General features: G+C 36.9%; 2 protein-coding genes across 2 annotated transcripts; one reads left to right on the top strand and one right to left on the bottom strand.

Annotated features, from left to right (window-relative positions):
- Nucleotides 1–10: 10 nt before the first annotated feature.
- Nucleotides 11–9,454, bottom strand: nup85 (nucleoporin 85). The gene is made up of 19 exons (XM_065278258.2): nucleotides 9,142–9,454; nucleotides 8,892–8,985; nucleotides 8,175–8,331; nucleotides 8,014–8,084; nucleotides 7,881–7,924; nucleotides 7,643–7,712; nucleotides 5,724–5,845; nucleotides 5,501–5,635; nucleotides 5,285–5,407; nucleotides 5,072–5,203; nucleotides 4,871–4,977; nucleotides 4,705–4,788; nucleotides 4,552–4,617; nucleotides 4,320–4,471; nucleotides 4,078–4,195; nucleotides 3,901–4,001; nucleotides 3,495–3,646; nucleotides 1,250–1,339; nucleotides 11–208 (listed from the first exon to the last, which is right to left on the bottom strand). The coding sequence occupies exons 1-19, from the start codon at nucleotides 9,172–9,174 to the stop codon at nucleotides 110–112; spliced, it is 1,950 nt and encodes a 649-aa protein (XP_065134330.1). The 5' UTR covers nucleotides 9,175–9,454; the 3' UTR covers nucleotides 11–109.
- Nucleotides 9,455–10,090: 636 nt separating this feature from the next.
- sumo2b (small ubiquitin like modifier 2b) lies at nucleotides 10,091–19,134 on the top strand. The gene is made up of 4 exons (XM_065278276.1): nucleotides 10,091–10,249; nucleotides 12,830–12,961; nucleotides 15,453–15,524; nucleotides 18,448–19,134. The coding sequence occupies exons 1-4, from the start codon at nucleotides 10,229–10,231 to the stop codon at nucleotides 18,508–18,510; spliced, it is 288 nt and encodes a 95-aa protein (XP_065134348.1). The 5' UTR covers nucleotides 10,091–10,228; the 3' UTR covers nucleotides 18,511–19,134.
- The last annotated feature ends 2,405 nt before the right edge of the window (nucleotides 19,135–21,539 follow it).

Genomic DNA, 21,539 nt, shown 5'->3' with positions numbered 1-21,539 from the left:
TGAATGCAAATACTGGAAAAGGTTTATTAATAAAGACATGTTATTCAAATATTTTGAAGTATTTACAGTACACAAAAGCAAGAGGTTGAGATCTGATGTTGGAATGATTTCATGTTTCTATCGTTCCCTCCTTCACGATGGCCATGGCCAGATTTCGAGCCAGAGCGAGACGCAAGAGTTCAATCTTAGTTGACTCGATGTCATCTTCCTGAAAGAAACAAACAAACAACACTTCATTTATAGCTAAACATTATGCAGAGTTTAGAGCTAATCTAGGGTTTGTTGATCTCAGTTTAATTTTAATTTGAGTTGCACCACTTAAATTTAAACACAGATTAACAATTTTATTTTAAAACTTTAAAAACCTTCATCTGCGATTTATTTTGTCCGACATGATTAATTTGCCGGTGTAACTAAACATAAACGATGTTGACGTTGTCATTCAAAAAGGAAATACGTGGGCAAAGGATTAAAGGAAGTGTAGTTTTTGAATTATAAATCAGTATACATACATCAGCAATCTAAATGATTCAAAATAAAAACATTTGATGATCTAGTAAAAAAAAATGTCTTGTATTAATTAACGGCGCAATGTGGCAGGATAAATGGCAAAGCTCAGATATTGTGACACAATGAACAAGATGTGTTGACGCATTTGTCATGAAGCACCGCCTTGTCTGTTCAATCATAATCTATGTTTACTGTAAAATGTAAACCTGGATCAAAATGATAGTTTAAAGAGGACTTGGGAGATTTTTTTTAATGTAAAATAAATCTTTAGTGTCCCCAGAGTACATATGTGCGTTTTAGCGCAAAATACTATATAGATCATTTATTATAACATGTTGAAATTGCCAAGCAAAAATGTGTCATTTAAATGCAAATGAGCTGATGAAATGCAAACACTGATCACCATAATGGTGGTTTGTTGAAATTGTAGCTCAATTGTGCTGTCAATTTCTCTCTTTCAAATAGCAGTGCCATGGTTCGATAGAGCAGATTAATGGGTGGTATTATTATAAGAAGATCCCCTTTTGACATCACAAGGGGAACCAAATTTCAATAAGCTATTTTTTCACATGCTTGCAGAGAATGGTTTATCAAAACCAAGTTATTGGGTTAATCAAATGTAACGACACGCCTATAATCCCTCCCACTCTGAAGTGTTACTAAACTCAATGGAAAAGATAACCAGGCCAAAGTGAAGTAAGCTGACCCGTGGGGAACTATGCAAGAGGATGAGTGGTACCTGTGCTGTCTGCTGGGAGTCTTTGCTTCTGGAGGTCAGTTCCTCAAGACAGGACATGAGCTCATATGTCTGCTCCACAGAAAATATCACCTACAAAACAAAAACAATACGCTGCAATTGAAGAAAAGTCCACACCGGGAGAGATCAATGAGGTAGGTGACCAACTACTGTTTCATTGACACACCTACATTCAGTACTAATGTGAACTTTACATTCTGTAACATTCATGTCATGGGTTTGTAGGTCTTTAGATAAGAGCGTCAGATAAACACATGGCTCGAAATTGCAACCTTTTTGGTCAGACATGCTTCTGAAATTAAATTGGCGCGACCTCAAAACATATTGGGAGCGTTTGTGCGAGTGCAAATGATTGTTGTGGTGCAACCGGTTTTAATTTTTTTATGAAACGTTATTATAAAATCATTTACATTTTTAAAATAATGAAATTTTACACCTACGACTCAGTTTCGTGCTGTTTTAGCATTCGAGGACATGAATTCATGAAGTTCATATTCAGAGCTGCTGTCAGTGTTAACACAGATTTCACTGTTTCATTGAGAAATGAAAAAAATATATATTAACCATTCCTTGGCTATGTATACTGTGTTGAACTAGATGAGACTATTTCCAATGCACCTATGTATTGCTGTTCTTGTGTTGCTATAATTGCTTCTATTGTTTTTGTAAGTCGCTTTAAACAAAAGCGTCTGCTAAATGTAAATGCTGTAGTCAAATACACAATGACAACCCATCAAAATAAAAGTCTGAAGTTGACAGAAATATATAACTATTGCATGGTAAAAATCTGCTTTTAAAATAATAAAAAAATAATGATTTTTAATTATTTTTATTTCTTAAATAACAATCACCCTTAAAAGATTTGTACTTTTTTAAATTTTTAATTTAAACAAAGTTTTGTTTGTTCCACTTTGACAAAATATAAAAATGCAATGTTTTGATGAAAATGTATTGTTTTTTATTTGATTATAAATATAAATTATTTATTAGAAAATATAAATTGTAGTGCTGGGCAAAGATTAATCGCATTCAAAATAAAAGTGATGTTTGCATAATATATGTGTGTGTGTGTACTATGTGTAATTATTATGTATATTTAACCACACATACATGTAGTCATTTCAGATTCGTTTTATAATATAGAATATATAAAAAATAGAAATAAATATATATACACATGAAAATGTTTCTTAAATGCGTGCATGTGTGTGTGTAAGAGCTGGGCATAGATTAATCTCATACAAAATAAAAGTATTTTTTGCATAATATAGGAGTTTGTGATGTGTGTAAATATTTAAACACACACACAAGCGCACACACATATATACACATTTAAGAAATGTTTTATTTAAATATCGTTTTTTTATTTATATATAATTTAGAATATATTAAAATATAAATAAATATATACACATTTAAATGTTTCTTAAATACATACATGAATGTGTGTGTATTTATATATACACACATACTAATTACGCATAAACTCATATATTATGCAAACAAATTACTTTTATTTTGTATGAGATTAATCTATGCCCAGCTCTAATATTTATTTATATTTTTATATATTCTAAGTTATATATAAATAAAAAAGATATTTAAATAAAACATTTCTTAAATGTATATATATGTATGTATGTGTGTGTTTAAATATACATAATATTTACACACATTACAAACTCATATTATGCAAAAAATAACTTTTATTTTGTATGAGATTGTCCAGCCCTAATATATGTAAATATGTATATATCTATTTAACACATATATTATTAAAAAAAAAATCACTTCTATTTTATATGTGATTAATTGCGATTAATCTTTGCCCAGTACTAACATTTTATGAATTCAGTTTATAAAACATGCCGTTTAATAAGTAAAATTTTATTAACCATTAAAGAAAAAGTGAAAATCCAGCAAAATTAAAACAGAAAAAAATGGGATTTGTGAAAATAAAAACTGAATATAAAATGAATAATTTAAAATAACATTAAATGGTTTTTATAAGAGCCCCATGAATCTACAACTTGTAAGCACATAAGAGCTGGTTTAAAAATCGGTCAAGCACAAGTGTGTGGCAAATAATTTAAGCTCAAGTTGTGGTGCTCCTATAATTTTCAATGGATGCTCGTAATTTTTTTTTCTAAACTTTTAAATTTGAGAAAAAGTACATTTCGAGCCCTGAAACGCATGTGATGTTGAGTTTAGGAGGAGTGTGACGTACCTCTCTCTGCTCCAGCAGGGGAAGGGCGTCTATCAGCAGGGTCATCCACATACTGCGAGGGGCGATGTTTGCCGTCATGAGGGACAGGAGGAGTTTTGCGGCATCTGAGAAACGCTTTTCTCCATAAAGCCTGTGAAACTCACGGTACTTCCCTACAAACACACATCAGCACTGATTATGCAGGATGATATTAGCTTGGTGTTCACTGACTGGGTCATGTGTTGTGGTGATGTCAGCTATCCGTGAAATCACATTTACTGATAGATGACTTACAGTAAAGCCAAGAAGTTTTACAGAGCCCCTGAGGTACAGCTGGATGATTGATTTGTTCTGATGAATTTAAACTGCTCTCAGGTCAGTTAAACAGCTCAGAGACTGAAATATGAGATCCCTGCTTATGTCATACCTAAAAATGTGAGTCTGTCACTGAGCAGCATAGCGGAACCGAGATTATCCAGTAAATCCAGATCTGTGAATGAGCCTTTATTCTTGTAATCCTGAAGAAACCTGTAAACACACAAGAGGTTAGGAATACAAAAGCAATGTGATGATTATGTACTGAAGATGATACTGACAGACAGACCTCTCAGAGATTAGCGTAGCTAACGCTGCGTCTTTGGCACGGATGCTCCAGGACAAAGCAGATCCCAGTCTGTTATTCCTCAGAGATCGCTTAGCCATGATCTTACAGATACTTCGTACTGAACAAACACAAACACACAATCAGTTTTATCTTGTGGGTTAAATCTGAAAACAAACCATCTCATTAGACGTGTAATGATCGACTGGTATATAAAAAGGAAACTGATGCTGCTGATGTCTCACCCTGTTCAGTCATCTGTCTGTCTTCACAGATCCGCAAGACTTTGACAGCTTTGCGTTCGGTGTCCAGTGGAATCCTCTCGATCTGTAACTCCAGATACACTCGACCGAACTCAGGACAGTGATCGAAATAATCCACGGCCAGCTGCCACAGACTAATACAAACATAAACATACTGAAATGATACAGAGATCGAGATTTGTTTAGCTCTCGACTTGATGAAGGTTTGACTCACCTGTGGTGTGTGAAGAGACCGGAGGCGTACTCCAAAACCAGAAACTCACGCAGGTTAGACCCAAAACTACAAACACAGCACAACATTCATTATTATTATTATTATTCAAGTTATATGCATGGTACTTTTATAAGTGATGTGCGAGATACACACTCGAGGTTGTGCGACTGCAGGAGTTTACAATGGTCCAACAGATCCGTCAGATGAGCCACAAACCACCAGTTATTCAGCACAAAACTGAGAAAACATCAACACGTGTTTGTTAGTGATGTGCGTTTATGTTTTTATGATGTGTGTGTGTTTATCCGTATCATCTCACCTGCTGTCTTTGATGACCTGATGCAGGTCAAACTCAAACGCTGACAGCACAATAGTGTCCAGAGGTTCAGGAGACACCCGTGGGCCCAAAAACATGCTCATGCTGGACTAAAACGTAAACACACAATATTCAACACGTGTTGGTCACATTATAAAGATCATTGTTATTCTGTAGCTTTGTTAGTGTGCCATGTGTGTTTACTTGGGCGTAGTAGTGAAGGTCGGGCGGTTTGACCGTGGGGTGAGAGAAGAGCAGTCGGGTCACCAGGAAGTGATACCAGGTGCTCAGTAACTCTCGGTGTTCCAGCAGAGCGTCTTCATCGCCAACCATAATCTGAGATGACAGTGATAAAGCGTCTGTAGGTTTATACGGGTCATCAGTGGAGATCAGGAGATGTATCAATGGATGTCTTACCTTGCAGATGGCCTCCAGGTGGGGGTTGCTAGCAAAAGTGTTGTCCTGCAGACAGCGATCGCATTCCTCGTGCCAGTGCCTCCATTTGACATCAAACTCTGATAGCGTTTGGGTGCCTGTAGGCTTTACATAAATATACAAACAATCATTAATACATGAACATTGATGTCACTCGATGAATGCTTACATTTTACTCATGCGTAATGATATACGTACGTTAAATATAGGCATGCTCTGGAACAGTGTGTCCATACGCTTAAACACAGAGTTACTTTCTGGGCGCATAGACGCCTGTTTCGACAGCACCTGACGGGCTTCATCCATACGGCCCTGCAGAACAAAACTAATCACCTGGAAAGAAAGAAAAAGAGAAAGAGAGTAAATATGAGGATGCAGGTGGTTGGTGATGTAAGGATGTCAAAGGTCACGAGCTTCATACCACATCCCAGTAGGAGTGATGTTGTGTGGGGCTGTCACTCTGTAGCACCTCACTCGCTCTGGTATCCACATCAGACTTATGCAAACGTATCCAGTCCAGCAGGTACAGAAGTAAAGTGCCAGCTACAGATCACAGAAAAGAGTTTTAAAGTTTTTGTAAAGTAATTTCAGAGAATTGTTTCTAAACACGTTATAAATGTTATAAATGTATTGCTGAAACACATGACAATGACTGTGAACTGTGTAGTACTGAATTGTGGAGTTACACCGTTTTTCCACATTTCTGTGATTAGGATTATTTGGGCGGGGCTAAAACTGTAACTCAATGACACCCCTTAAACCAACCGCGAGCATCCATTCAGGTTGCAGCGGTGTTTGAAAGTTGAGAGAGACGACAGCTTTACCACGTATAGAGTTGCAAAATTCCAGGAATTTTCAAGGCGGGAAATTTTCCATGGGAATTAATGGGAATAAACTGGGAATTTGAGTTGCTTATAACAAGGAACTTGGATGTAGTTAAAAAAAAATCTGAAGGGTTTTTGATCAAATAAATCCAGGCTTGATGAGCATAAGTATCAGGATTCTTCAAAACTTGTATTACCCTGCATGTCTGTTTATGACCACACAAAATGTTTATTTGTATTTGTATATGATATAGTTTATAGAAATTTCCAAATAATTTCCATAAATTCCTCTTAACTCCCTATACATTTCCATTAAGTTTCCAATTTGGAATTTTCCAATTAATTAAATTGGATCAATTAAATCACTCAAAATGTTTTTTTTATTTGTATTAACTTGCATGCATGTCAGCTTATGACCAAACAAAATGTTTATTTATGTTTGTATAGACGGTTTCATCGGATGCACGTGCGGTGACGCGATTAAACATCTGGTCGGAACTTTACTTCCGGTTTCTGTTTGTTTAATGGTCTGAGTAGTTGCTAAACTGAACTCTTGAACAAATCAGTCCTTCCAGAAGCACGCAAAGTTTTTCGGGGATTGTTGCAGGCAAAAATTAACTTGCGTGAACTTGCAAAAAACTGCGTGAACTTGCAAAAATCAGTTTGCAGCTTTTCAATAATGTTCACATCACTTCATAACGTTCCCATAGCAACTGGGGACATGGCTGCGCTTGTGTGACGTAAGTGCAACATTTTTCAACTTTCTGCTAAGATATATGTGACTTATTGCTATAAAAATAAGGGGATTATGAAATCATGCAAGCCCCGGGCAGGTGGAAATCTGCAATTTATGCAGCAAAAGTGCGGCGTTTTGAAAAATTGAGTCCTCTGCATAAATATGTGGACTTTGACTGATTATGCATTGAATCATGCGATCGCATAATCGCATTTTTCTGGAGGGACTGACAAATACCTCGTCGAGAATAACAAATGTTTTGGTGTCCTAGGTAATCTTTGTGTTGTTTATTTTGCTTGTTATATAAATAAACTACTTTAAATGGATTTTGTTGTTATTTATTCTTAGCAGAGTTTACTGAACATTACATGTTGGCCACGAAAGCCGCATGTTTATGTTGTTACTGCTGAAACCGTCTATATGATGTAGTTTATATATCATATAGTTTGTTTCTAATATATAGTTCCCTACATTTCTAAATAATTCCTGTTCAGTTTCCAATTTGGAACATTTCCAAAATATCCCAAAATTAAGTTCTTATGGAAAGTTCCCATATATGTACCGCATTTTTCCCCCCGGAATCTGTCTGCCCGTTGCAACCCTAACCACGAGTGGACGTGGTTTCAGCGCCGACAGCAGACATGCTGCCGTTTGATCATATAAATTTGACTGGGTGGATAATAAAACATTTTTATGTGGTGTGACAAACTCAGAACATATTTCATATCACTTTACACAGACTTTAATTCATACAGAACAGAAATTGCAGAGAGAAATTACCTGGAGCCGCATCTATGAAAAGGACCTCGCACAAGTTCCAAATGAGCTCAATAGCCAGAAGAATAGAGACCTTAAGAGAAAGCCATGCGGTTAATTGATTTAAAGAGCAATTCATGCAAATAAATCCCATTCTTTTACTTAACGGAGTGAGACTGAATAACTTCCAATAAACAGGTTCAGTTACGAGTGTGTGTTGTCTCTAAAGCATGTGTCTTCCAGAGGACAGCTATGTATGTACCTGATCTCCATACTGTGATGCTAAAGATTTGTCTTGAGTTAAAACTGTGAAGAAAAGAGAGAGGATTTCAATCACAGCTGTTAGTAAAATGAATCATTACCATGCATATGAATTGTGTGACATCATCACTCACCTGCACCCTGCTGAAGTTCTTCCATGCAGGCTCTGATCACAGATCTGTAGTTCTTACTGATGCTCACGAACCTGCAGGACACAACCACATACATCATCAACCTTCACATTTCAGCAGGTCACGTGTTTCAGAAGTGTCATAGTTTGGGGTGGTTCTCTTACTGTGACTTCTTGTTTTTGCTGGGTGCGTCCTCTTCAATCTTCTGCAGCCCCACGAAGATGTGATGGGACTCGTTGAAGAGCTTGCGCAGGATGGGAGAGCAGTTGTCTTCATCTTTCCTCACGACGTGGACGAACGGGGAACCTGCAGACCTCGGACCTGAGCAGAAATATGTGCCATTAAAGGGCACCTATTATGCAAAAGGTGAACACAATCACCCTACAATGAAAAAATACACCTGTTTTTTAATCCTCATTAAACCAAAGCGGTCTCATTAGACTTGCCGTTTTGATTCTCTTATCAGTGTGAGGTCACAATACTAAAGCCCCGCCCACTTACAGTCCTGCATTACCATAGTTTACACCCTTAGTGAGTTGTACCCAGTCCACTAGATACTTTTGTCTCAGACTGAATTAATCAGATCTTTTTTAACTAAATGTGCTCACTGTCTGTTTGTAAGAGAGTGAGGAGCTGTTGCTCGTTTTCTTTTAAAGGTACAAACATTAAAACAGTGCGTTTTTGCTCCCACCCAAATAGGGTCATTTTGGACATGACATAATAAATGATATATGGGGTATTTTGAACTGAAACTTCACAGACACATTCTGTGCACACGTGAGACTTATATAACATCTTGTAAAATGGCCATAATAGGTGTCCTTTAACAAAAGCAGACTTCATGTGGTTTCCAAGGTTTATTAGGGAGATGAAAAAGTTACCTTTCGGCATGTAGTGTGTCTCGTAAACTAACAGATCACCAGGACCCCATTCAAAACCCAAGTGTGTCTGGTGATATCCAGCGCCAGGAATGAGCTGCAGGAAAGAGAAATAAGTAAACTAAATGTCAATCATACTGCTGTAAGGTTTTATGACGAATAAATTGCACAAGTTACCTACATGTGTATTTGAAGATGAGTCCTACAAAAGCATGTTGTACGAAAATATGAGCAATAATAAATATGTACTTACGGTGGGCTCGGGCACCACATCTACCTCCTCCATTACACAGATATTAAATCCTCTCAAGTAAAGGTAAAATTATATTTTAATGTATTGATTTATGTCAGTACAGTGCGCACAGAGAGATCGCGCGCCACTGACAGAAGGACCCGCGACGCAATCGGGACAGGACGACTCAATAAACGCCTGATCAGAAATACAGTTTACTTTTGAAACATGCGAATAAAAAACAAAGCAAGACAGCACACAACGTCTTTTATATATTATATTTTTATTTTTAGTAAACATTCATTTAAATATTTATAAAGTAATGTTTGATTATGTATTAACAAATAAAATATTTCTTGATACGTTTCCATAATGCTTTAATATTAAATAATAATTTTCAGTTTTAGTTTTAAAGTGTAACAATTTCATCACTTTTTCAGGACTTTATTTAATTTTATATTTTTTTAGTTAAGATATGTGTTAAGTGACTGGATATCTTTATAATAATTTAACAACCATTTTGTCTATTTAATTATTAAATAAATTGTATTATTTTAATAGTAAGGATTAAATCCTTTTCCTGAAGACCATTCTGTAGACTTAAGCTCAAATAAACCACAAAACCACACCTGAACAAGCAAATGAAAGCCTTCAGGCAGGATGAGGTTTGAGACCCATGATCTTGATCTGTGAGGGACAAAATGGCTTCCCTTCTTCACCACATTGTGAGAACATTCCCTCAGGATCTTCATCAGTGTTTAAATACTCAATGTTCATCTCTGTAATGGATGCCGCCGCCATGTTTAAGTTGATATATGATGCCTATTATGAAATAATCAACGTATTTGGTGAAGAAAAGACATTGTGGACAAATGCGCGTTCCCGTTTCCAGCAGCGCCATGCACGCTGCCTGGTCTCGCGCATGACCTCACCACTCCGCGTCACACACTGCCCCGTGACCCGCATTAGCAAATCGCCACATATCGCGGTGAACGAGCGCCACTCTCGTGACCGCGCACGTCGTGTTCGCTTTTAATCGGGAGCGCGGACGTGCGCGTCCCCGCGGTGTCTTTGTGTGGCGGCGTAGAGAAGCGCAATTACAATAACCATGGCCGACGAGAAACCAAAGGTGAGTAACGTTAAAAAATGTGGCGATTATTTATTATAATTTACAGTTTGTATTGCGTGAGGGATTGGGGAAAATGTAAATATGCGTACTGTTTGATATTTAATGTAAAAAATATCACGCGTAGTGGATAAATCCTGTAACTGCCGCCTAGGATACACCGGAAGAAGACGTGTGAACGCGCGTAGCGAGCGAGCGAGCTCACACCGCGCGCGACACACACATACGCATTCAAATAGTGCAAATAATTTTGCAAGACATGAGGGTTAAAATATCACATTTATAACAACCCAGCTATGTATTGATAGTAAGTCTGCATCTTTTCTTGCTAAGGTGTAATGGAAACATGGTTTTATTTTAGTTTAATGTGAGCATCCATCACACACTGAGCATCACTGATAAATATTCACATTTCTGTTTTATTATCACATTTTTAAGTATGCAAAATGTTGTAAGTAATACTATTGCTTTTTCATTCTGTTTTTATTCATATTTATTTCTACTTTAGTTAGTGTTCCTGTAATGGTAGCATTACATTAGCAACTCAGAGGTTATGGGTTCAGTCTCAATAAGCCCAAATGTATAAATGTAATGCCCTGTGTAAGTTACTTTGTAATAAAATGTAAACAATATGTAAAGTGTATTGATAAAATGTTATTGTTCCATTTGTGTAATTGTATTTTTAATTATAAAATGTCATATAAATAGCTTATTACGATTCACTTCACTTACGATTCCCTAAGTGAGTAGGGAGTCTGAATCGATTGTTCAAATTGTGTGTCAGTTTAAGCATTACGGTGCATTCATACTAGCCGCGGTAGAGGCGGCAAACACGTGCTGACACGTGCTTTTCAAAAAACCCAGTAGGACGCTTGACCATTTTGAGTTTACTCGCTTTATTCGCGCATGAAAGCCGAAGTGTTGCAGAAGCCCCTCCCATGACGCAAATTTTCATTAATTTGAAACACTCACACAGAAATTTGCATCATGGGAGGGGCTTCAGCGACTCTGCTCTCTCCCTGTAATCACGTCACTACTAGAGCAAGCTCCTGGTTGGTTAAAGGAATAGTCTACTCATTTTCAATATTAAAATATGTTATTACCTTAACTAAGAACTGTTGAATCATCCCTCTATCATCTGTGTGTGTGCACGTAAGCGCTGGAGCGCGCTGCGACGCTACGATAGCATTTAGCTTAGCCCCATTCATTCAATGCTGCCATTTAGAGATAAAGTTAGAAGTGACCAAACACATCAACGTTTTTCCTATTTAAGACGAGTAGTTATATGAGCAAGTTTGGTGGTACAAAATAAAACGTAGCGCTTTTCTAAGCGGATTTAAAAGAGGAACTATATTTTATGGCGTAATAGCACTTTTGGGAGTACTTCGACTCGCCTGAAAAGTCCGCTCCCCTTCTCACTCTCATAATGGGAGAGGGAGGGTGTTACTGCGCCAAGTCGAAGTACTCCCAAAAGTGCTATTACGCCATAAAATATAGTTACTCTTTTAAATCCGCTTAGAAAGCGCTATGTTTTATTTTGTACCACCAAACTTGCTCGTATAACTACTCGTCTTAAATAGGAAAAACGTTGATGTGTTTGGTCACTTCTAACTTTATCTCTAAATGGTACCATTGAATGAATGGGGCTAAGCTAAATGCTATCGTAGCGTCGCAGCGCGCTCCAGCGCTTACTTGCACACACACAGATGATAGAGGGATGATTCAACAGTTCTTAGTTAAGGTAATAACATATTTTAATATTGAAAATGAGTAGACTATTCCTTTAACGTGGCACGAATATCCGCCAAAGTTCAGATTTTTTAACTTGCGCATTTCCCACAGCAACGCTTAATTCGCACATACCGTGCCGCAGGATGCCTATTAGGTCTTTGCATTGACTTAACATGTAAATCACTCGCACTTGCCGCCTCTTCTGCGTCTGGTGTGAATGCCACACTAGGGGGCATGCACACCAAGACGTTTGCGCCGGCTTTTTTTGTTTCCAATGGAAGCGCCGCGTTTTTCAAAAACACCGGCAGCTGGCGGGTTTTGTCCACGCTGAGTACCTGCACTCTTTTTGGTGTTTCGCGCAGAGAGTTGAAAAATTTTGGGTGAAACGCTCAGCTCGTCGATGTCACTTCTCACTCAGCTGTCCAATCACCGTGGAGGAGGGGCGGGACAAATATCACATCAACCAACCGTTGCATCGTTTAACGACTGATAAACAAAGCAGAAGTATCATAGCAACCAAAGCGCTCAGGCGAAAAAAGCCGGCAAGTGCCTAAAGTCGCCGTCCGCCTGCCCTTTTCAGCCACGTTTAAATGCTTTGGTGTACACGCCTCTTTAGTACGCAAATGTTCGCTTTTTTGTATTTATTAATTTATTTACTTTTCGAAAAACATCTTCCAGCTCCTCAGCTTCCATGGCCTTATGTCATTGAAAGGGACTGATTCTTTAGAAAAACCTTGAAGGAGTCATTTGTGATCAGATCAAATGTTATTCCCTATCTTTCATGTTACATTTATTAGAGGTTTAATTCCTATAAAGAAGTGTTCACATTTGCACGTGTGTGTGATTTCTCAGGAGGGTGTAAAGACAGAGAACAATGACCACATCAACCTGAAGGTAGCAGGACAGGACGGATCGGTGGTCCAGTTTAAAATCAAGAGACACACACCCCTCAGCAAGCTCATGAAGGCCTACTGTGAGAGACAGGTAAGACACAGTCACACACACAGGGTAGAGACACACCCAACTGATGCTAACAAAGTAGCGCAGATGATGATGTCGGCCTACATTGCTGGCGTGTTGACTACTTCTGGGTCCAAAGTTGTGCTGAAACACCAAACGGACGTCAGTCAAGTAGCACGTACATTCTTTGCCTGCGGGTGGCAGTAGTTGGTATTCATTACTCAAAATGGGAAACTATAACTGTAGCCGTTTCTCAAAACCAAGTACGCCGAACTCGGACTTGTGTCCTTCGTAGTTCGAACTTGCAAGTTCAGACTCGGAAGAACGAACTCCTGACGCGAAATGCATTCTGGGAAACTTCGCTGTCATAAGTCCACACAAGTCTCCTCTGATGCATCCTCAATAAAATGGTCGGATCAAGAACACATCCGGGGATTTTATGTGAACTTGGGCTTGATTCTTTGAATTTGGAACAATACTTGGGCCGCGACTGATGACGTTTCACAAGTCCACAAGAACACAAGTACAGACAAGAACGCCTATTGAGAAACGGCTTGTGCGTTCACACCAGACACGAATAAGGCAAATAAATTGCGCTATTCGCATGTAGTTGGAACATTTTAAGTTAACTTGTATAGTGCGTAAAATTTGTGTCATTGGCGCAAGAAATTCAGACACTCAATTTGCCAACTTTAGTTAGCTTGTAGTATCAATATGTATACTGGTTTCAGCAGTAACAACATACACACGCGGCTTTTGTGGTCATCACGTAACTTCCGGTAAACTCTGCAAAGAATAAATAACAACAAAGTCCTTTTAAAGTAGTTTATTTATATAACAAGCAAAATAAACAACAAGTAGATTACATAGATACCCAAAACATTTGTTATTTTCATTTGAGGTATTTGTTAAAGAGTTCAGTTTCAGCAACTAGTCAGACCATTAAACAAACAGAATCCGGAAGTAAAGTTCGGAGCAGATGCTTATTGGGTCACCGCACGTGTGCCCGATGAAACGGTCTATATAGCTCAAATTGAGTAAAGAGCGTTTTTACAACTTAACAGTTTGTCCGACCTCCTCACTCACTTTCTTCCAAGCAAGATCCTTTTTATTCCTGTTTCTATCAAAGTACGAAGATGTGTCATACAGCGACAATGATTTTGTCCTCCATTGTTGTTTGGTATTTCTGCCTCAGCTCGCTACGTCATAATCACAATATAACTAGAGCAAGCTCCTGATTGGTTAACGTGGCGCAAATATCCGCCAAAGTAAAAAAAAAACTTGCGTTTTGTGCGAATCATGCACTATGCCCATCAAACGGCAGAAACGCTCAATTCGCGCCATTCACGGGAATCGCGGCACAGCATGTCTATCACATCTTTGCATTGACTTATGTAAATTACTCGCGGTTCCATTATGCTTCATTTGCGTCTGTTGTGAACGCACCATAAGAGCTAGCGACTGCTACGATGCAAAACATAAACAAGTTTCACACAAATTTTACCACAGACGGATTTGTGATATATATCCATATTGTCTTAAAAGCCACATCTTTATAAAATATTTACGTATTGGAATGAAAGATGAATAAAATCAGCGTTCTGTTCACTTCCTCTTGACTTTGTCATTTGCTTGCTTCGTCACTTCTTTTTTTATATGGTCGGCTATGTTGAACAGCCAATCAGAATGATCTTATTCCCAGACGAGCAGCAATGCTGATTCGACATGATGATTTGGCCAAAAAAAGGCAGCGATGACTTCATTATGCTCAAGGATGCAGATGCGAGCAGTTTTGGCATAACTGTGATCAGCTATTAAATCTAATACATCCAGAATGGATTGAAAGATCTCAAAGCAAGCACTATTGAGTATTGTTCACTCCACAATGCCCTCGCAATCATTTGCACAAAAGCTCTTCAGTCGGATCAATAAACCTTTGTGTGTTCATGTATTTCCTCTTCAGTTTTACTGTCGGCTGACTGTATCGCTCCCTTATGTCCTGTTAATGGTCCTGAGTGTCCGGCTAAAGGTTTGTTTCCTAAGAGAAGAGATGAGACTGATGTTCATATACTGTATGCTTCATTAGCTCATCCAGCAATGTATACACACAAGGTTCAGATACTACACAAAGTTCAGCCTGATTTGTGGGTCAGAAACATGTTTTGCTGGCACAGGCAGTGGTTGTTAATCTCATTGTGGGCTTTCAGAATTACGCCAGGAGAAGTAGGACAGCGTTCACTACCACACATTCACTGGGAAGGAAACTTTCCTGCCTTACAGTTGTTTCCATTCAAACAACAGGAAAACCTTGTCAAAATTTTTGCTGTGCGAAAAATTAACACAGAGGAGAGGTTTGAGTTGAGCTGGAGTCTTATCTGAGCTTAAAAACTGCACGAATGACAGATTCTTCCTGTCTAAGGGTGGGACATCTGACATGCTGCTGGATCTTTCTACAGCGTGACTTTGGACTGAGACGTTGTGACGTTCAGGCTAACGTTTACGTTTGATTTTTCAGGGATTGACGATGAGGCAGATTCGATTTCGATTTGATGGACAGCCCATTAATGAAACAGACACGCCCGCACAGGTATGACATCGTAACACTCTCGCATCTCACTTCCTTTTTTGTATTCACTCTCTGATTCATGCAAGTAACATTTGAGTAGTTCAAGTATTCAGCTGTATAAAATATTTAAACACATTTCAAAATTAACAGAAGTAATTATGCTTATAAATGAATCATCCTGACCCATCCCTAAAATTAAGCCCTGCCCTACCTTATATCCTGCTGAATGTACCTTACAAAAGTTAAATGTGAATGCTGCTTTATGATGTTTTAAAAGATAACACTCTTTCCTTTATCATAAAGCCCTTGTTATAGCTGTAAAATACATTAATAAATACAGTTATATAGGGGTTCACCGATATATCGGTCGATGATGCTTGCTATGCTTCTCAATGAATTACGGTGAAATGGCGCTACATCCAAAAGCCAGAGGGCGCTCCCGTGCAATACTTAATATGCGCTGTAGACAAAGAACCATACACATGCAGCTGCAGCAAATGGCTTAAGGATATATTTATATTGCTGTACTTCAAACCTTTTCAGGTATTTTCATGATAATAAAAAATATGTATGATTATTATGTTTGACAAGTGTTGCTTTTTCAAATGCATGTTATAAACGACTCAAACTAACAGTGATTTCAGATTGATAAGTACTTACTGATCAAAAGCCGTAGTACATGAAATAGCTGTAAATATTATCGACTGTGCGATTCAGAATAGTTATCGGCCATGTATTATTAGTGTATATCGGCATTTATCAGTGCACCCCTACAGTTATAATACACCTGTATCGTAGGACATCTCTTTCTGATATGATACCTTAAAAAACAGTCAGAGATATGATTTGGATTTGACAGAGGTGTAAATTGATTGATTTATCGGTATTAGGGGTGTGAAGATAAAACGTGCAATTTTTCATGTCATGCTTTTAAATGAATTATAGTGAAATGTCGCTACATCCAAAAGCCAAAGGGCGCTCTCGTGCCGAAACATAATATGTGCTGCAGAAGAAGTCCCATTTAAGGGCTCGTTATAGTTGTGCATAGCCGCGACAGCGTAGGTTCTGCGTCAGTTTTCATTTATACTTTTGCCTGATCGTCCGCGTCGACGTGCAAACACACGCGCAGACCACTGGTAGGCAGTATCCACGCGTGTAACCACAGTAGCAGCGCGCGCCGTCAAAGAAGAAGAAGCTTGGCAAATTAATCCACAAATGAAGAAGAAACAGCAACTTGTTGTGTATGATTTGAGAAGACCAGCAATGATGGAAGTAAATAAACAGCAACTTTTGTTGCAGTTTGAGTTAAATCACTTCTCAACTTGGCTAATCTTTGTTTTCACCATTGCAAAACGAAAATATTTATGACACAATTTTTTTTACCTGACGGGAGGGGTTCTGGTGGACCAATCACAGCGCTTGCGGTCCGCGTAGAACTGACGCGCTGTTAAAAATTTTGCGAGGTGCACGTCAGGCTACGCAGAGCTACGCACAGGCTCCGGATAACTGTAGCTACGGCGTAGAACTTACGCACGCCTAGAAATCGTGCTTTACACTAGTGATGGAAAAACTAAGCTTTGAATCAATTAAACCAATTGCTTCGAAAAATGAATCACTGTTTTGAAGCACTCGAAACACCTAAATATGGCACCACCTGCTGGTGAAAATGTTGTAAAAGCAACAAGACCTCAAACATTTTACATTTTTTACAATATATATATATATATTTTTTAAGAAAAAGTAAAAGTGTTTTTTAAGTTTAAGTAAAGTGTTTTTAGTTTTATTTAGGGCAAACAGACCCTCTAGCTACACTTTTAATTATTCACATGTTTGTCGTTAAATCTATCTATAAAAATTGTCAAAATGCAGTAGTGTTATAAATCAGAAGAATTAATGTTTTATGAACTTAAATAAAACTGACGCAAGTTCACCTAACCATATTGGATACCAGTGTTGGGGAAAGTTACTTTTAAAAGTAATGCATTACAATATTAAGTTACTCCCCAAAAAAGTAACTAATTACGTTACTTAGTTACTTTTCATGGAAAATAATGCTTACGTTACCCTTTATTTACTTTTGCGTTACTTTTTCTTTTTTGAGGCTTGATTTCTTTCAGGCCTTGCAGGTGTTTTTTATGACTGAAAAGTTCATATTTTATCACAAAATGTCAAGCTCCGGCCTGCCATCTCAGTTTCTCATTCAAACTGTTCCCACACAGGCGTGTACTCATAGAGTGCATAATGTGACTAATTTTTTTATCGAATTAATTAAACTAAAAAATATTAATGTGTACATTTAAAAAGTAATGCATTACTTTAATCGTTACTTCAGAAAAGTAATATTATTACGTAATGCACATTACTATAATGCGTTACCCCCAACACTGTTACATACTGGTCAGCTGTGACATCTGTGATCAACTCCCCCTAGTGGTAAACCATCGGATTTTCTAAACGTTTCGAAACAATGAAGACGTAATGAATCCGTTGGATAAAATCATGTTATTTGGCCAGTTTGAAACACGCTTCGAACCACTGATTCCAAACAAAGATTCGTAAATGTTTCATCATGAAACAGGGTTTCGTTTTGGTGTTATTGTGTCATGATTTATCAATACAACCCCAATCAATATTTATAGACTGTCCTGCTGTCTACGGCTTTTTCTACATCTGTCAATTCTTTTTACTGCCGGCTCTTTGTTGTTGCATTGCAAACTGACGCACAGGCAAACAAAAATTTCAATAAAAATGCACACTTATGTCATAGATGCATAAGGAGATGTTACCTGAATATATTTTATGCAAGGCATTGGTGCTTAGTATCGTTAGACATTTGATCGATGGATTGATCCATATTGAAGTTTTGTTACACCCCTACTGCATAATGGGATGGTTGTGAGCGATGATATTGATTAAAAAATAACCTTGTGTTCTTCTTCCACAGTTGGAAATGGAGGATGAAGACACAATTGACGTTTTCCAGCAACAGACGGGAGGACTCGTCTAAATCTGACTTTACCAACCACAAATCCTCCTTTTCTTTGCCCTCTCTCTGTTACCCCAAAGCTCTCATCTTGGTTATCTGTAACTGCTGTTGTATAGTGTTTCAGTTCATATTTTACTCTTTTGTTTTGTACATAAAGAATTCCTGCTACAGTAATTATTACATTGGGATTGTTTATTGCCTGTAACATCTGACATGTCAAGCCCAGAGTTTTGGAGAAAGATGTCAGTAGCTTTATAAGCACTCGTTTCACAGTTCACTATGTCATCTGTGTATAAACCAACTTTAAATATTTTACTATAAAAATAGAGCAAAGGTTATACGCTGTGTGTTTGGGTTCAGATTGTGTTCGGTATCTGAACCCAACATCTGGTTCAGATATGAACACGCACGGAGGCTTTTTCTAAGAAAACGTCTCTTCTGTTATACGTTAAGCGGACGCTTCAGTTCTTCTCCGTTAAGATACATTGGTTTTGAAATGTTTTTGTTACTGTAGTGGTCAATTGTAGCTTGACGCTCGTCTTAAACATGTGTTGACTTGGGTGAATACGTGTTTTAGATGAGTCAAACATCTGTCTGTATTGTCTATAATCTCTTGTTAAAATAAAATATTCTCTTTTTATCAAACTGCCATTTCAACACGAGGACAAATTTGTATTGTTACTTAAAATGGAGCAATTGAAAAAACTGTTAATATATATTTTTATATATTTTATTGGAAATTCAGAATGGAAAATAAGATTAATCGTTTTATTGTTATTCTCAGTTTTATATGTCTACATCCGTAATCCAAAAACATTGATGAGTTTAACCCCATCATTTAAATTTAATGTACATAATTAGATACACAATGCTCATGTTTCGATTTAATTTCATTTATTAGGGTGCAGTCTTGCATTCATAATGAAAGAATACTTGAATTTGTATATTATTTTATTTCAGCAAGCTTAACTTGATTTTTAGATCATTAGTAGAGACTACACAACACAAGACTAAATCAATTCATATTTTTCTATTGATTCTACGTAATTATAACAATTACATTATTATAATAATATACTTTATCTGGGTTATATTGGGTTACATGCAATTATAATTGTATGACTAACATAATTATAAATAATTTAAAGTACATTTACAGTTTCTCATTTCAAACAAGTCACGCATGTTCACCAAAATCCTTCCCACTTGAAAAATACTAGGGATGCATGCATCGGTCTGTAATCTGTATTGGCAGTAAAAGCATTTTCTTACTATCAGACATTGACAGATGGTTTAAAAATTGACAATGATCAGGACAAATTACATCCTGACAATAGTATGTTCTGCACTTTTACGATTTTATGATATCATAATTAAAAAAAATGGAGTGAAAAGCAAAACTATCAGTATCACCACAGAAATTTTGTATTGGTGCATTGCTGAAAATATGAAATTTTTCCTTAGTAATTATTATAGTAAACTTAATAAAATAGTAAACCTAAGTAAAATTCTTAGATACGATAGTGTTTTTGAACCTTAACCTAGTAAATATTAAAGTTCAGTACATTACTTATAACAGTTTATCAATTTACTAGTTAATACTATAGTATCTCAGCAGGCATTTCAACGTTGAATTACCTTTTGATTTTGCAAATTGAATCAACATTGAACAAAGACCTGACATTATTTAAACCAAATTTCAACGTTGGTTTTTAAGCTTAACTTTTGCGACCATTTAGCATTAATTGTTGTATCAACGTTGAAACAAGAACTGACATTATTTCAGCCAAATTGCAACGTTGATTTTTAAGCATTTTATTAATCTTTTGCGACCATTTAGCATTAACTGTTGTTGTATCAACGTTGAAACAAGAACTGACATTATTTCAACAATTTTTCAACGTTGATTTTTAAGCATTTTATTAACCTTTTGCAACCATTTAGCATTAACTGCTGTACCAACGTTGAAACAAGAACTGACATTATTTCAACCATATTTCAACGTTTATTTTTAAGCATTCTATTAACCTAAAGTGACCATTTAGCATTAATTGTTGTATCAACGTTGAAACAAGAACTCACATTATTTCAACCAAATTTCAACTTAGATTTTTTTTTAACCTTTTGCGACCATTTAGCATTAACTGTTGTATCAACGTTGAAACAAGAACTGACATTATTTCAGCCAAATTCCAACATTGATTTTTAAGCATGAAGTAACCTTTTGTGACCATTTAGCATTAACTGTTGAAACAAGAACTGACATTATTTCAACCAAATTTCAACTTAGATTTTTAAACGTTCAATTAAAGTCGCCATGAAACGGAAGTAGCGATTGTCTTATTTTCTCCTTGGTGACGTATATCAGAGTGAAACCGCCATTCTGAAATGAAATAAGTCAGGGCTGGACTTGAATTCGTCCATCAAGAACTGATTGGGTCATGTTGCTTATCGTTAGTCGCTGCAAATTTCACGGACCCCGCCCAGCTGCCATACCATATGACCGGAAGTAAAGAGAGATTGTTTGGAGGAGGGGAGGAGATTTGCGTTTTTGATTAAAGATTATGAGGGCACATGAATAAAAAAAACTAAAACAATAAAACCTCACATTTGTAAAACAATACCACAATAGTCCAAAACAAATTACAGTTTTAATTTTAATTTCATTGCGACTTTAACCTTTTGCAACCATTGAGCATTGAAACAAGAACTGACATTATTTCAACCAAATTTCAACATTGACATTTTAAGCTTAAAGATTTTGCGACCATTTAGCATTAGTTTCAACGTTAAAACAAGAACTGACATTATTTTAACCATATTCCAACGTTGATTTTTTAACCATTATATTAACCTTTTGCGACCATTTAGCATTAACTGTTGGTGAAACAAAAATTAACATTGTTTCAACCAAATTTCAACGTTGATTTTATTAAGCATTCTATTAACTTTTTGCAACCATTTAGCATTAACTGTTGTATCAATGTTAAAACAAGAACTGACATTATTTCAACCAAATTTCAACGTTGATTTTTTTAAGCCTTCTATTA

The sequence above is a fragment of the Paramisgurnus dabryanus genome, chromosome 3, assembly GCF_030506205.2.
Source record: "Paramisgurnus dabryanus chromosome 3, PD_genome_1.1, whole genome shotgun sequence".
Classification (NCBI taxonomy): domain Eukaryota; kingdom Metazoa; phylum Chordata; class Actinopteri; order Cypriniformes; family Cobitidae; genus Paramisgurnus; species Paramisgurnus dabryanus.
This window is presented reverse-complemented; position numbering and strand designations above follow the sequence as displayed.

Bases quoted from the DNA above. Each gene is read 5' to 3' on its own strand.
- nup85 (XM_065278258.2), bottom strand. From the start codon at position 9,174: ATGGAGGAGGTAGATGTGGTGCCCGAGCCCACC. The intron at 4,618-4,704 runs GTGTGTATCTCG...CTGTGTTTGTAG, and splicing joins CTGCAGTCGCACAACCTCGA to TTTTGGGTCTAACCTGCGTG. The intron at 4,196-4,319 runs GTGAGACATCAG...GTGTTTGTTCAG, and splicing joins CAGACAGATGACTGAACAGG to TACGAAGTATCTGTAAGATC.
- sumo2b (XM_065278276.1), top strand. From the start codon at position 10,229: ATGGCCGACGAGAAACCAAAG. The intron at 10,250-12,829 runs GTGAGTAACGTT...GTGATTTCTCAG, and splicing joins TGGCCGACGAGAAACCAAAG to GAGGGTGTAAAGACAGAGAA. The intron at 15,525-18,447 runs GTATGACATCGT...CTTCTTCCACAG, and splicing joins AAACAGACACGCCCGCACAG to TTGGAAATGGAGGATGAAGA.